We start from the raw sequence: 14,762 nt of genomic DNA on the forward strand, positions 1-14,762 counted from the left end.
ACCAGCTGTTGAACCAGAGTAAATAAAATCCTGGACTGATGAATGATGGACCATGAGATGGATGGATAGGATACCACAGATCAATTTAATGTGGCTTATTTAGAAAGGTTGCATATTTAGCACACTGATCAATTTATCAATAGCTGTATAGTCAGAACAATGGTCTATTGGTTGCATCTGCAAGAAGAGTATGCTTAATGACAATAAATGTCTTGTTGGCATAAAGACATGATAATTATAAAAAGAGAAGACAGACATAAACACAAGGCTTTTATTTAAAATACAAAAATGTTACCAAATTGGGAAAAACAGAAAAAGTGGTTAAATCTTTTGACAGGTAACACAGGCACAAAACAAAACTCAACTCTACAAGAGAAAACAAACAAACAAACAAAAAAACATTCATGTACGTTCACATACACACACAGACTCCTGCAAACATATCTTCCTTTAGAGGCACACATACAAGTGGAAACACACTAACACAAACACACAACATTGTAACTCTTTTTTCCTCTTGCATAGTAAAATTTTTTTTAAAAACAAACAAAAAAATATATAAATATTAAATAAATACACATTTCTTTATGATTTCTCGGGGAAAATGAGCATAATTAAGTTTTTTTCTCCATTCAACACTGAGAGACATCTAGCAGGTGGTCCTGTAGATAAGTGAGAGACTCCTCCATGTGGAAAGGTAAGGCTTGGCCGATGTCAGCCTGGGATCTCGACAAGAAGGCCTCCACAGCTTCACGAATGGCTGGCTTTGTTACTATATCATCCGGCTTGTAAACCAAGGTGCCAACGCTGCCTCTCTGTTCAGTGACTGAGCTGCACAGGTAGCCTGTGGATAACAGATGCCAAGACGTTAGGAGTAAACCAAAGTCGGCTCTGGAGATAGAAGCAATTTTACTTACAGTTGAAATCCTTTAATATTTAAGGACATGGTGCATCGGATATCAGAAAGTTAATATAACCTATGCCTTCGAGGCATTCTGCAGCAGAGATATCTTTTGAAATGTTTAAATGCCACCCTATCAAGAATGTACTTTCCATTTTATGACATTATAAAAATCTTAAGACAAAATCAACACTTAAAACAAAGCACCAAGAACAGGAACATAAAAATATGTAAAAAAAAAAAAAAAGTTCAATACTGTCATATTTTTGTAACTCAAATACATCCACAATAGTTAACAAGTCAGAGACACACAAGTTGGAAAATGAATGACAGATGATTAATGGTTTGTAGAGAGGAAAGTAAAAGACATCCAGCTCTTATTTGATCTTTTTAGCCAAAGTAAAAACTTCAGCTTCACCCTCTTTTCTTTCTCTGTTGTACAAACAAGATTAAGATAAAACACTTCAGGAAAATCCCATTTGGTATCACACCACATATCACACATTTACTGGAGTCTGAGGTTCCCAACAGGCTCCAAAGACTGTCTGGGCTTCCTGGCAGCAGGACACTGGCAAGCTGGTCCAGTCAGTAAAGATGCTGGTTTTGATTCTGATAAAACCATCCAACTCCCTGTAGTTTTTTTTAAATTAGCTGAATAGCATGAGGCCGATCATTGTGTAAATAACAGACATTTATTTAATGTTTCTCAGACTTCCATTGTCACTACCAAAAATTATATTCTCTTAAAGGTTACAGAATTTAAAGGGAGACATTTTTCTCATCATATCTACACACACTGTTGAGCAGTGTGTTGGTATTTACCAACATCTCACCTTTCATTGCTTTGTTGTAACTGAGTAGCAACATCCAGAGAAGATGGACCAACTCTTCCCACTTCTGCCACTTTTCAGTACCGTCCTAAAGAACACAGTCATGGATCAGTTGCACTGAACAGTCACTTGCTGTGGCTTACTGTTAATTGTTAGATTTAACAAAAATAAGCATCCTAAATTCTTCTTCCATATTACCCAAATCTTTTTCTGATATATTTATTCATACATAATACATCCTATATCTTACCGCTACATCTGTGAACGGAAAATGCAGTCTTATAAGATAAAGATAAAAACAAGATATGAGAAATATTTTAAAGTATATTTATACTTTATGCCATTTATAATATTCACCGTCGGGTCTGGTGTCAGAGTGCAGTTCTTCAGAAAGTGAAGCAGCAGACTGAGCGACATGGGCACAGAGATTTTCAGCGGGCATGCATAGTCCAACAGATGTTCCAACAGCTTACATCTCAGCAGCTTGCTCTGCAGGCTCTCCAGCAACAGCATCCTGGGTGTCAGAAACAGATTAGTCAAAGATAAAAACTGGGGAAAAGTGGAAGATTGTGCAATTGGAATAATCATGCAATTTCTTTGTGTGGTGAATTATGAGTTACCTAATTGATGCATTTAAAACAATGTGTTAAATCATTAAATGTGTTTCCATTTAAACAATACAATTAAAAACTGTTACGGCCGATTTGGAGCAAAGATTTGTGACGAGGTGAGATGAAAAATGCAACTACTTGAAATGCGCAGGTCTGCAACGATCTGAAACCTGCCAGTTTACACCAATGAGACTAGACAAGGCGGTGTATCATTTCCATAGCAACGGCTCTCTGTACTTCTTCCTGGCTTTTCAGGCTTTTCAGGCTTTTCTGTAGCTGGATACTTTGTAGTGTAATATGAATAAACATAGTGATAGTGAGTTACTTGCTGCGGTTGCAGTTCTAGTATTGATGAAACAGTGAAAACCTAAACAGGAAGGTTGAGAATTTGGATTGCACTTTCATTGCAAATTTGCAAAATGCAAATTTTAAGGCCTGTGTCATACAGACACGACTGTTCGTCAAACAAATTGATGAGGTCATCCTCTCTTTCCTCTGTTCAAAATTCTGCCATTTTGACCAGCTGAAAGTTTGTAACTGACTTGACCAGCTGACTTCACTATGAGCTGATTGGCTGTGAAACAGGTGATGTGCCTTATGTTCTAAAACCAGCCACTGTCATCTGAGTCGCAGGCAACACCACCAGCTGGCTTAAGTCTAGCTGAGACGGGCCGGTTTACACTGCTGCAACTTTTCCCTGCAATGTTCTCAAACGGTATCGTCTTGTCTTGAATCTTTGGTTTAAACTGGCCATTACACATATCAAAAATATAGTTTAATGAATGAAAATGAATCCTGTGTTTAAATGATGAATACAATCCTAAAATTTTATATAGGTTCATAAAGTTACTTTTGAAAGGGCTTTTAAAGTTTAATTCATGTTAATGCCTCTTGCTATAATATACACTCTCATAATTTGTCTCCTGCTTTACTGTTCAGTTTCTGTTTCATCCCCACTTGTGTTTAAAAAAACTGTCTTTAATTTAAAGACAGTAGCACATTTAAAGACTTCAAATCAGAGGCAGTCCAGCCCACAGTTCTCACTCACAAGTCATCACTTTCAGTACTGAGCCACAGCAAGAAAATGCTTTCTGTTTAGCTGACTAATGAGAGCTTCTGTTACTAATCTGTAAACTGAACCCAATTTAAATTTTACTGCGGCTCATTGGCTGCATGCCTTTAAATTAAACAGAGACTGTACATGTTTAAATAGGAGACAAATAAATGGTTAAGTGGATATGATAAAATGACTATTAGTAGATGGAATTTTAAAAAGTAAATTTAAAAGCCATTATTACAATCATTTTGTGAATCCACTCATTATTGATCCATAATTTAAAGCACGGAAACTGAATGATTAATTTACACATATGATACTTTGAAAAACCTATTTATACAAATATGCTTATATCGTATAATTTAAATGTAAATTTAATTGCCTCATAACTTGTCTACTAAAAGTACCAATTAAATAATTGATTATAATTAACACTTGAGCTTCAATGGGAAAAGATAAGCCTATCAAGTAATCAAGTCAGTATATCAACGAAAATCATTTCTCCCTCTCACAGTGATGAGTGCGAAACCTACTCCACTTGCTTTCTTAACTTTCACCTTTCCTCCTCACCTTTGTGCTCGTAAAGGCGCATTGCTGATGAGCATATGGAAGAGCTCATTGGACAACTTGACAGAGCTGAGAGCTGGAGAGCGATCCACGTCCAGAGCCAGAGACAGCATCCTCTGGAGGACGGACACTATTCTGCAGGGGAGAAAGGGCCAAAAAACAGGCTTTATCAACTTGAATGTGGTAAGGACAGTCGTGATGACATAAAATGCATATAAGTAAGGTCTGAGTAAGGTTACATTTATTTCTAAAAAGTTTCTTTGTAATTCACCTGATATGTTCATCTTTCTCTCTGGCTGCTTCTCTACTCTCTCCATGTTCTGTTGATTTCATAATGGCAGAAAACAGCCACTTAATGACGTCTCTGGAAAGCAAACAAGAAAACACATGATCAGTATTACTTTAATAAGTGAAAAAATATAAATAAAATAAACTAATCATTAGTCATGTACTATGCAATCATCCTTGTGATTTGTTATATTTTATTGCATATGTCATGCTTTGGCCTGTATCATAAAGCAAGTTTAACTTATCTGGGCTCTGTTCTGAAGTTATCAAACCTCAGGAACTCTAGTACTGGCAGCCTGAAATAATTAGTCACAAACCTGGTGATTGCCTGGCTCTGTTAACTCTTGATTTCTCAATGCAGCTATGAGTTTCATTTACACAAAAGAGGTAGGGTTTTTGAGAGCAGTGTATTTAATATAAGGTGAGATAATTAAGGCTCAGAAAAAAGGAGGGGAGCCGTGAAATGCAAAAAAGTGAGAGAATTTAATATGCTCAGTAAGTGCACAAAGACAGGCACTAAATGGCATGAAGAGCACAGAAACTGCTTGGATCAGCTGCTACTCTAGATTACAACACGTTTCCAGCTTGGCACTCCTCTTTAGGCAGCAATAGGAGGAGCGCCAAGCTTAAATTCTCTGACTTTTTCGCATTTCATGGCTCCCCTCCTTTTTTCTAAATATTTTCATTGACCCGTTTTGGAAGCGGTTTCCCACTGCCCCCATTAAATGGAAACTATGTCCTTACGGTGACAAAGAGCATAGTAAAAGTTACACAATATAAGCCTATGGCTACATTATAACACTAAGAGAGTGCAGCCACACCAGCAACTCTGTGAGGCTTTACTGCACAGCGATGCTAAATGCTAACAACACCAGCGTACTAATTTTAACAATTTTAATATGTTGATGTTTAGTGGTGATACTGTTTACCATGATCACCATCCCTTAGCATATAAATATGCTAACATTCTCTAATTAGCACTAAAAAAAGCACAGCTGAGGCTAATGGGAATGTTATTAGTTCTGACACTTCCAGTGAATGAAGTGGTTTATGGACGGGCAGTTTATATGTTTTGATCTGATCCTCTGACCTAAACCTGCTCTGAAGGTTAGCTGTGCAAGACATCTTACTATGGTGATTTGCCATGGAACTGAAAAGTCTGGGTTACATAAACAGTTAGCTGGCTAACCCTCAGCTTTTGCTTAATGATAGAGGCCCCTGATTACCAAAATCACCTGACTCGTGGGAACTGCTGATCACATGACAATGTTGCCTTGGCGATTGAGTCATGAAGAGCAGAGATAGAACGTTTGGCATGGAAGTCATCCTCCAAAGTTTGCACGATGTACTCCAAGAACATGCGCACAACTTCCCATCGAAGTCTGTTTGTACGGTCCTAATGAAGCGAGAGGGGCCCAGATAGACACATGTCAGTTTAATGAAATCACAAAAAGCTGTCCACTTTATAAACATTTCTGCCTATTAGGGCTAGATGATACTGACAAGCACAAATGTCTAGTAGTAGTAGTACCTGATTGGCCATGACTGAGGTCAACAACTCCCAGTCCCATGGAACTGTGTTTTTATCAGCCATGTGGTGTCTGCAATCAGAAAAAAGCTGTAATCTCAGAATTCAAAGATGCAAAAGGGAGATGAAAGATGGAAGAGAGGATGTAAAGGACAGATGAAGGGTTTAAATAAGACAGACTACGTAGTGTAGCACAATGGATAATTTCAGGGCAGATATTTAGCTTGTCAAAACAGGAGAAGCACATATGGATTTAATGACATTAATGATGGCTGAATTACATTTAGGTGAACTAGTTTCATGTCTTTGTTACTGTGACTCCTCATTAATGTTATTACTTACACCTGTGCTTTTCCTGCTTTGACAAGTCAAAATGTCTGCAGTGAAAAAGGGTCTATTAGCTTATTCTTATGGTTCTCTCACCTCTGTGTCCTCATTAGCAGATTGAAGGCATGCAGACAGACATGATGGGGACACTGCGGGTCCAGCAGAATGCCATGCAGCAGGTGGGAGGTGATATCCCTGGGAGGATAATAACCAGGCTCTAGTAGGTCAGACAAGAGCTGCAAAGTACTCTCTGGATAGTTCTCATCAATTGTAATGTAAACTAGGCTCAGGCTCTGCCGGCATAGCACCTCTGGAGTTTCAAATCTTTCCTCTTCCTCGTCAATCTAAAAAGAAAACATTTAAAAGAAAAAAAAACTATCATGTGTAATGAGTTACTGAACACAGCAGAGAAATTCAAGTATCAAGAGAAATGTTTCTAACCAGGGTTTGAGCTGCTCCTGCCATTATTTTCTTGAGTGTAATTGGGCACACAAAATGCCTGTCCTCTCGACTGGCCCCTCTGAAGTCCATGTCATATCTACTCTCCTCATTCACTTCTCCATCACTCCCTTCTTGCCAAAGGAGAGACACTGGACTGTCAATTCCCAGATCCCCTCTGTATGTCCCGGTCCCAGAGCCTCCCTCCACGTCCTCAGTTTTAGTCACTGACAGCGGAGGGTCACCAGGGATGCTACAGCACAAAAAGTCAAGGCTGTTTGAGGCCTCATCAGTGTTACCCTCCTGAAATTGCCATTCAGAAGTATTTTCAGCTCGTGTATCTTCAGAGGTGGGCATTGGGTCAGCTTGGCTCTTGAGGTTATGAGATATGGGACTTGTGTGGGACAGAGATACAAGATCAAAAGGCCGAGAGGGGTCCAGCTCAGTGGGAGGAAAGTGAGAGGACGAGTGATCAGAGAAGTAGCCTTGTCTTGATTCTGCTCTGCTCAGTTCCAGCTGGTCAGTCCTTGATTCAAAGGCTGGCGGGGAAACATTGGAGCACTGGAGCTCTCTCTGTAAGGAACCTTGTGCTTCATCTTGAGATGAGGCAGAGGGTGTTGGAGATGGGATGAGCGTAGATGAGCAAAAGTCATCCTCTTGAGTGCTTTGCTCCTTTGAGGTTGTGACAGAGCTTCCTTGATCCATGCAGGGAGAGTCAGCTGAGCTTTGTAGAGGTGGAGATATTTTATCGTTAAGCTGTGTGCTTGTTAATTCATTACTGTTCTCTTGTTGTCCCAGTTCTATAAGAGGTTCAACCACCTTAGGAGGAGACTCATCCACTGAAGGCTCCATGTTAGGACCATTTGATGTGGTAGTCCCCAAATTACTAATGCATGCTGGTGCTGCACTGTTTTTGTCCAGTTGTCTGAGGTTCAATGACATTTGCGTACAATCTTTGGTTAAACTGACAGAACACATTGATGTTTTCAATTCTGTGACATGAGTTTCAAGAAAAGGCAATCGTACTAATTTTACAGTTGGTGTGCACAGCAACATTTCCTGTTGATGTGTTTCATTGGCCTCCGTTTGGTGTTCTGTTTGAGAATCCAAACGCCTGTGCTTTGGTACTAGGTTACCACAATCGTGTGCTGGTTGAGAAACAGTTGAGTCTCCTGAAAAGCATTTCTGTAAATTAAAATCTTGTTTGTTTGAAGGTGAATTTAAATTTGGACTTTTTTCTTCTATTTGACAATCATCTGTTGGCAAATTCTCAGTCTCCCGTTGTGTCCCATTTGTTAAATCGCTCTCAGTCAAGTCTACCACTGCCAAAGCAGCAGGATTTTGTCTTTTGCGCAGTTTCAGTTCTGGAAGAGTCCATCTTGGGTCTGTGAGTTCAATATAATGCTAAAGAAGGGAAATATAAATCAAAACAATATGTCAATAAATGCTGTGGTTGCTTACATCAGAGAAGACTAATATGGCTTCTGATTCTCCTTTGTCCAAAAAATGTCAGTGTCAGTGTAAACACGTTTCTCCTCACCTATTCAGAGGAATATAACTATTTTGTCTTCCCCCATGATACTTTTATAGGTAGCTATAAAACAAAAAACTATTTACCCTTTTTTCTTTGCCAATGTTGTAAACAGATATTAAGTTCTTTTTTTGGTCAATGCCTGTATTGTTAGTAGTTAGTATTGTTAGGTCTGATATGTTTTATGATATGTCTCACAAGTTGACAATAGGGTAGGGCAATAGGACAACATATACTGCACTAAGAGATGTTATAAATTTGTCAGCTGTCAACAGATTTTGTCATACCTTTTACACAGAGGCAGCTTTCCCATATCTACTGTATATCTCTATTAGGCCATTGCAGACAGATCTTGCAAATCAATGAGCAGGATAGTTTTACAGCCATATTGATACAATCTGATTGTTTTATCTATAAACAGTTCCTCAACTGATTGGCTGTAAAAATATTACTAACTATATCACAAAATAACCCATTATTGCATTACAAAAGAACAAATACAGTAATAGAAAAATGCATCCATATTACCAATTCGGCACCAATGTTAGCTAATGTTAAGAATGAATCATTTGCCAGAATAATATAAAATTAATTTATGAGATGTGTAATTTTATTCTAATTTTAAGTTGCCTTTTTTACATCTGACTGGGGACAACAGATAAAAATGAACCTCTTTAAGTTACGTTGGCTCATTCAACCTATACTTCTTACTGAATGAGCATTGTCCTTGTCAAATAAGTAATTAAATGAAACGCTAAAGCCAGCTAAAAGTCTTTCATTTCTTGTATTTGAGATTTTCTCCCATTCTTCCTTGCGTCTAGTTCTGCAATATTCTCTTTTAAGACACCTTGGACCAGACTTCATGGATTCCATCTGTGGGTACTGTCAAGGAGATCCGCTCAGCAAAACGCTGCATTCAGCAAACCAGAAACATTTCATCAGCAGCTAATCAATGCAGCATTTCCCGTGTCAACCACATGATCTGGTCCGACATAGGTTCAGAGGATGTGTTCACTCTCAGTGACCATATTACTGAAACTCAGGACAGCATTGACAATCATCACTTTTGCATCCTGTCATTAGTTGTCAGCAGTTGAGGCAGTACCACATTGCCAACCCTCACACTGATATTGCAAAGTGGTAGCTTGAGAAAGAAGCTCTGTAAAAATAAACTGTTTCAAGGAAATTAATCCTTAGAATAAAAGGTGTTAAAGTGTTTCCTGAAAAGTGAGATGGAGAAGAACTGAGTTTGTCCAAGACAGGGAACTACTTTTGACTTACCTAGTTGCTCTAGAGCCCAATTATTTATTTTTTGTTTATATATGACTGCATTGTATATCTGAACATTGGTCTCAAACACTTGACACAATACATTGTATGTAGTATTGTAGTACTCTGAGACGGGACTTAAGACCTCCAGTGTTTCCATGGATATATTAAGCCTATAGGCCTCTCATTCCGTGTGTAGCCTACATTATACCTCACTACTCAATGAAGTTATACAACAAAAGTGAAAAATGCAAATGTTTACTGCCAGATTGACAACTTATTACTAAACTTTTCCTCTGCTCCACTCGAAGAACGAAGAGAGTGAGGATGACAAAAAAAATCCACAATAATGTAGGGTGTTGCACAGTGTGCAAGAGAAAATCATTAATGATCGTCTGAAATTTTAGCAGCGGCGCTCATAATTTTGCAGCAGCGGTGAAAATAGGGGAAACACTGGATTTGGACAGCACACGCACACTTCCAAGGAACACGCCTGTAAAGTCAGCGAGTCTGCAAGAGTGGTGAAGTCCAGACATCTGGATTCAGCCTATATCTAAACTCACGAGCAGGCCAGGCCTGCAAGTTGAGAGCCAAAAAGTCAATCAGTTAGTCAGTGGGCAGGGTTTTTGATTGACACTTTGGGTGGAAGTAACAAAAGTTGCTCGCTGTAAACCATAAATGTCAGTTGGGTATCGTGTATGATGAATGGTAGACAATAGACAGTAACACAGCCCAGTTAATTATTAGAACAACCGTTTCAAATAAAATTTCAATCAAAGTTATCCAATTAATCGACAATTTATCACTCTATTTTTCAATTCACATTCATTTAATCACTTCCATTATTAATTTGTGAACATTTTCATCTCTTCCATTTTTTTCAGTTATTTTTTGCTACTCCCACCCTTGAGACCACTTGCCTTAAATGATAAATTTTGTGTTGTGAATGATGAATAATGAATGTAAGACGGGGAAAATGATGAAACATGTCTCTGTTTTCATCATATCGGCTTTAAATGAATCAAATCAACTGATAATTTATCACTCAATTTATTCACTTCCATTTTTACTCAAACGGGTGGCTCCCGTTCTGAAAAGTGAAGCCAATGCACAAAGTCTGAGAAAATTACCCTACTTCTCACTTGACTTATTAACCCTGTAAACACTTTCTTAATTTCTTAAGTTTATGGTCTCAATCGCCATTTTCGAGTCTCTTCAATTTGTAAATTATGGTCCAATTTAGAGTGAAATAGATGATAAAGCAGAGTATCCTTTGAGGCGTGGCTATGTTGTGATTGATAAGTCACTACCACAGCGACAACGTTGATTACGTAACGTAACCATGGTGTAACCCCAGATTCACAGAGTATAGGCGTAGCTGCCACTATTTCACAGTGTTTTCAGTCCATGGAAGTTAAATGTAACATTTTGGTCACCTAAAAAAGTCTTGTTCATCGTTTGGTTGTACTAAAAGACACTGTTAAGAGTTGACTGTACAGTTTTTCTGGTGTTAAAATGGTTTTAAAGGCCCCATGAAATGGAAGTTAGAACATCTTTAGCTTCTGTACTGTGACATATTTCCCAGTGAAACAGAGTATTTCGCTAGTGAAAATTAGCATTAATATTATCACAGTGAACTATAGACTCTAATTGAACCGCACTAACCAAGCTAGCAGCTAGCGCCCGTGTCAGCTCCACCCTCTCATCCAAATATGGTCACTTCTGGCTCCAAAAATCTAAGATGGCGACGGTCAAATCACAAAACTTGGGGCTTCAACACGGCAATCCACAAACCAATGGGTTTGGATGAGGTCCATGGATGTATAATAAGAGCTGGATAGGGCACCGCCGCTCAGCCTTGCAGCCAGTTTTTCCCAGTGGCCACTCGCAGTATTGCAGTGAAAAATCCCCCTGCAGCCCAAAAAGCATTTTCCCCACATTGTAAAAGAGACTGTAAAACTGTTGACAGGACCCCTTTAACTGTAAAGATTGTCAATTATGACTCTTTCTATTATGAACTTTTGATCCATAGAGGTTATGTGTTTGTAAAACTTTCCTCGGGTCGAGAAAAGTGATTTAAAAGTGACGTCATCACAATGTAAAGTCTATGGGCCGAGCGGGAGCTCGTGGGAGGGGCCAGCGGGGAAAACACTACTGCACATATTCAGTGGGCCGCACAATGTGGAAGCAAACCCGGAGGCTAGAAACTTTTTTTAGCGTATGCGCCAGGTGAGCAATTCCTATAGGACTGAATGGGCGCCATTTTTAGTCCGGTATCCAGCTCTTATTATACATCCATGGTGACGTCATGGTGACTGCGTCCATATTTTTTTTACAGTCTATGTTTTATACCCCTCTATTTTTCAATTGACATGTATTTTCATCACCTCCATTTTTATCACGTAATTTTTGTTACTTCCACCCTTAATACATTTCAGTCAAAATAATAACAACTCACCTTGACGAGCTAGCAACACTCAAACAGAAACTGGTTCGCGTAAATAACCCAACTGGAGTTTTCTTGACAGAGGACGGCGCTAGTGAGTAACTTAACTAAGGTTAGCCTTTACAATGTAGTTAAGCTCGGTTTTGTTTGTATTGGATTTAAGTTACAGCTGCAGTGACATCTTGAGGACGTTTCTATGGTAACTAGCTTTTTTCATTTCACTTACCGTTGGGAGTTTTATGCCTGCGTAGCCAACGTCAACCCGCACCGCCGCGAGGGGTGGAGGTTCAGTCCTCATCATGACATTACTGTAGGAGCCGACAATCTCCACATCTGAGTCGTCTTTGTCACTGTCGGAGCTGAGAGTGATCACATCATCCATGTCTGGTCCTCATGCATTCATTCATTCATTCACTCTCAGAAACTTCAGCAGCTTATGTAAGGTAATGGCACGACATCCCCGTGATAACCGGCCACAGTCTTAAAGACAGCAGGAAGCAGATCTGACGTTACTGTGAACTTCCTCATCATGTTTCGTAGTAAAAGACGAAAACAACAAAGAGAGGCGTGTAACCTTTAGATGTTTGGCATTTCCTTGTTGAGATCGTTAGCTTAACTTCATGATACACTTGACGCTGCCGGTGGTTTTGAATTCTGTTGTGTCTTCATAATTTATAAGTAACAACTAGCTTAAACTACGCTACAGACGTAAAATGCGGATAAAGTCACGGATGTATTATAATAACATGCCATGGCGTCCATATGGCTAGATCAACCAAGGAAGTTACGCTTTAGATCAACTGTGCACCTGGCACGTGATCTAATACTGAACGCTTCCTGTTTTGTTTCCTCTTCAATCTTCTTCTGTGTCAAAACCAGCTACAGTTGAACATATCTCCACCTACTGGACTGTGATGTCTCAACCTGCCATCATTTCCTACTGTTAAAACCCGATATATATCCTGTAAATAAAGTGAGAATGCTACCCAAACTTTTACAACAAAATCAAAACGTCAAACAAAACATCACACGAGCCTGTCCAGTGTCAATTAAAACTCTGATTAAGCTTATTTAAATGCGCCTCATATCACACATTTACAGATTTGTTAACCCTGAAATCTTTTAAATTCACTGCAACACTTGAATAGAGCAGAGCCATCATTAATGTTATTAGGAATACTTGTGTGTTTCCTACTGTGACAAGCTGTGAAAAAGGCCTATTGAAAGCCCTTTACTGACAACAGTGCAACATATCAGGGGGATAAAAGAGAGTTAAAAAAATGGCTGAGGCAGTAAAAAATATTCAGACAAATTGATATATTGGGTCAAAATTCTTGGAGAATATAGATATTTTTTTAATTATTAAAAAAAAGGAAACAAATGAGATAATTTTTCAGTAAGTCTGGTTTTAAACCAGTCACTGGGGTTATTGGATAAGTGGCTGGCATGCAGAACAAGAGCTTTAATACTTAACGTCAAGTCAACCAATTTAAGCTATGAAAATGCCAGATGCCTTTTGATAAGCTATAGGCCTAACTGACTACCATAAATGCACAAACCTCCCTAACAATCGACACTGAGGTTTTGTGACCATGTGTAATCTCAGACACCACCACTGGAGAGCACTCATGTTGTGCAAAAGATTCTGAAATTTGTCAAATATGTCCATATATACTCTTAATAGGAATTTCCCTAAAAGTGAACTGTGAACAAAACTACATGCAGCTCAGAGCGAGACCTAACCTAAGACCAATAGTGTTTTTATCCAACCTTATTAGCTTCTCAAACATACAGAAAAAGCGCTGTCTGGTAAATTTCTGATGGCAATGTGATACATTCAAACCTACACCTCATACTGATGCCTGCCTGTTTTATTAGTTTTCTGATCCCTGGAGCTGCATTCCTGATATTCTGTGAGCCCACTAGACATGAAAAATAGAAAAAAAAAATTATCAGTGTCATACAAATCCTTGTGTTATAATGATATCAACATGCTGTGTCAGGGTCGAGTAGACAGCAGGAAACAGATGTAATGCACTTCTGCATTTGTAAGCTATTCACAGATGACATGTTGAACCCCATGTTAGATGGTGTTTTACAACTTACTTTCCTGTTACAATGATACACAAATGCTGTGGGTGTTTTTGTGGCGCATGCCATCACTATAGGCTGCTTCCTATTGATGGGAAGCTGTGACACATAGACATACTGGTGTGTTCAGCTGATAAGAATAAACATGAAGCTGCGGAAAATGTTGTGCACACTGAACTGTTTGTCAGCCTTGTTTATGTCATGTTGCAAATAATAGTTTCTCTGCAAAAACAATTTTAAAAAACATTTGAATTCTGTCTGTTTTTTTTCAAAAGTGTTGTGTGTTGTGGATGAGAAATATTCCAGGAGAAGACAAAGTATTTTTTTGTAACTTGTGCTTGTTTTTCAAAGAAAGGCAAAATTTTGAGACTGCGTTCACATGTAATTGGATGAAAGGAGCTATTAACCTCAGATGCCTGCAACCATTACTCCCTGTGAGGAATAACAGGAAGGATGAGTCATCATAGTCAGACATACACAACCTCCTGACACCTTTTCAGCATTGTGAAGACTTTTTTAGGATGATGATGTAGAGACAGAAATAATGCTTCTGTATATAGGTGGTAATGGCTGTGTGTCTAAGTGCGCATATCAGGGTCTTTTGTGTTTTAGAAATCATCCTTGCCTTCTGTACTCATGATATCATAATGCTATGATTTCCGAAGCACACATGTTGCAGTTTGAAAACAGACAATGCTATCTTTTTTTTTTTCGTTGATAAAAGTAGCAGCATGTCATAATGACAAACACACAGCAGTGGTTTGATGCCAAATCATTATTGTCAGCCAGTCCATATTATTGTGCTCAGTTCATTAGTTCTGAGAACACAAATATTGCCACAACGTCAAACCTAATTCAGCAGGAAAAGGTGATCCAAG

The 14,762-nt window shown here is 38.7% G+C and overlaps 1 protein-coding gene across 2 annotated transcripts; it reads right to left on the minus strand.

Annotated features, from left to right (window-relative positions):
• Positions 1–257: 257 nt before the first annotated feature.
• Positions 258–12,651, minus strand: simc1 (SUMO interacting motifs containing 1). 2 transcript variants are annotated; one of them, XM_044364095.1, is made up of 10 exons: positions 12,020–12,651; positions 6,551–7,951; positions 6,206–6,453; positions 5,786–5,855; positions 5,490–5,650; positions 4,238–4,330; positions 3,970–4,101; positions 2,089–2,245; positions 1,735–1,819; positions 258–844 (listed from the first exon to the last, which is right to left on the minus strand). In XM_044364095.1, exons 1-10 carry the CDS (start codon positions 12,173–12,175, stop codon positions 633–635), a joined length of 2,715 nt encoding a protein of 904 aa, XP_044220030.1. In that variant the 5' UTR covers positions 12,176–12,651; the 3' UTR covers positions 258–632. The 2 variants fall into 2 exon arrangements, with proteins under 2 accessions (XP_044220030.1, XP_044220031.1); XM_044364096.1 differs by lacking the exon at positions 12,020–12,651 and adding an exon at positions 11,806–11,984.
• Positions 12,652–14,762: the final 2,111 nt, after the last annotated feature.

The sequence above is a fragment of the Thunnus albacares genome, chromosome 10 (genome assembly GCF_914725855.1).
Source record: "Thunnus albacares chromosome 10, fThuAlb1.1, whole genome shotgun sequence".
In the NCBI taxonomy this organism is placed as follows: Eukaryota; Metazoa; Chordata; class Actinopteri; order Scombriformes; family Scombridae; genus Thunnus; species Thunnus albacares.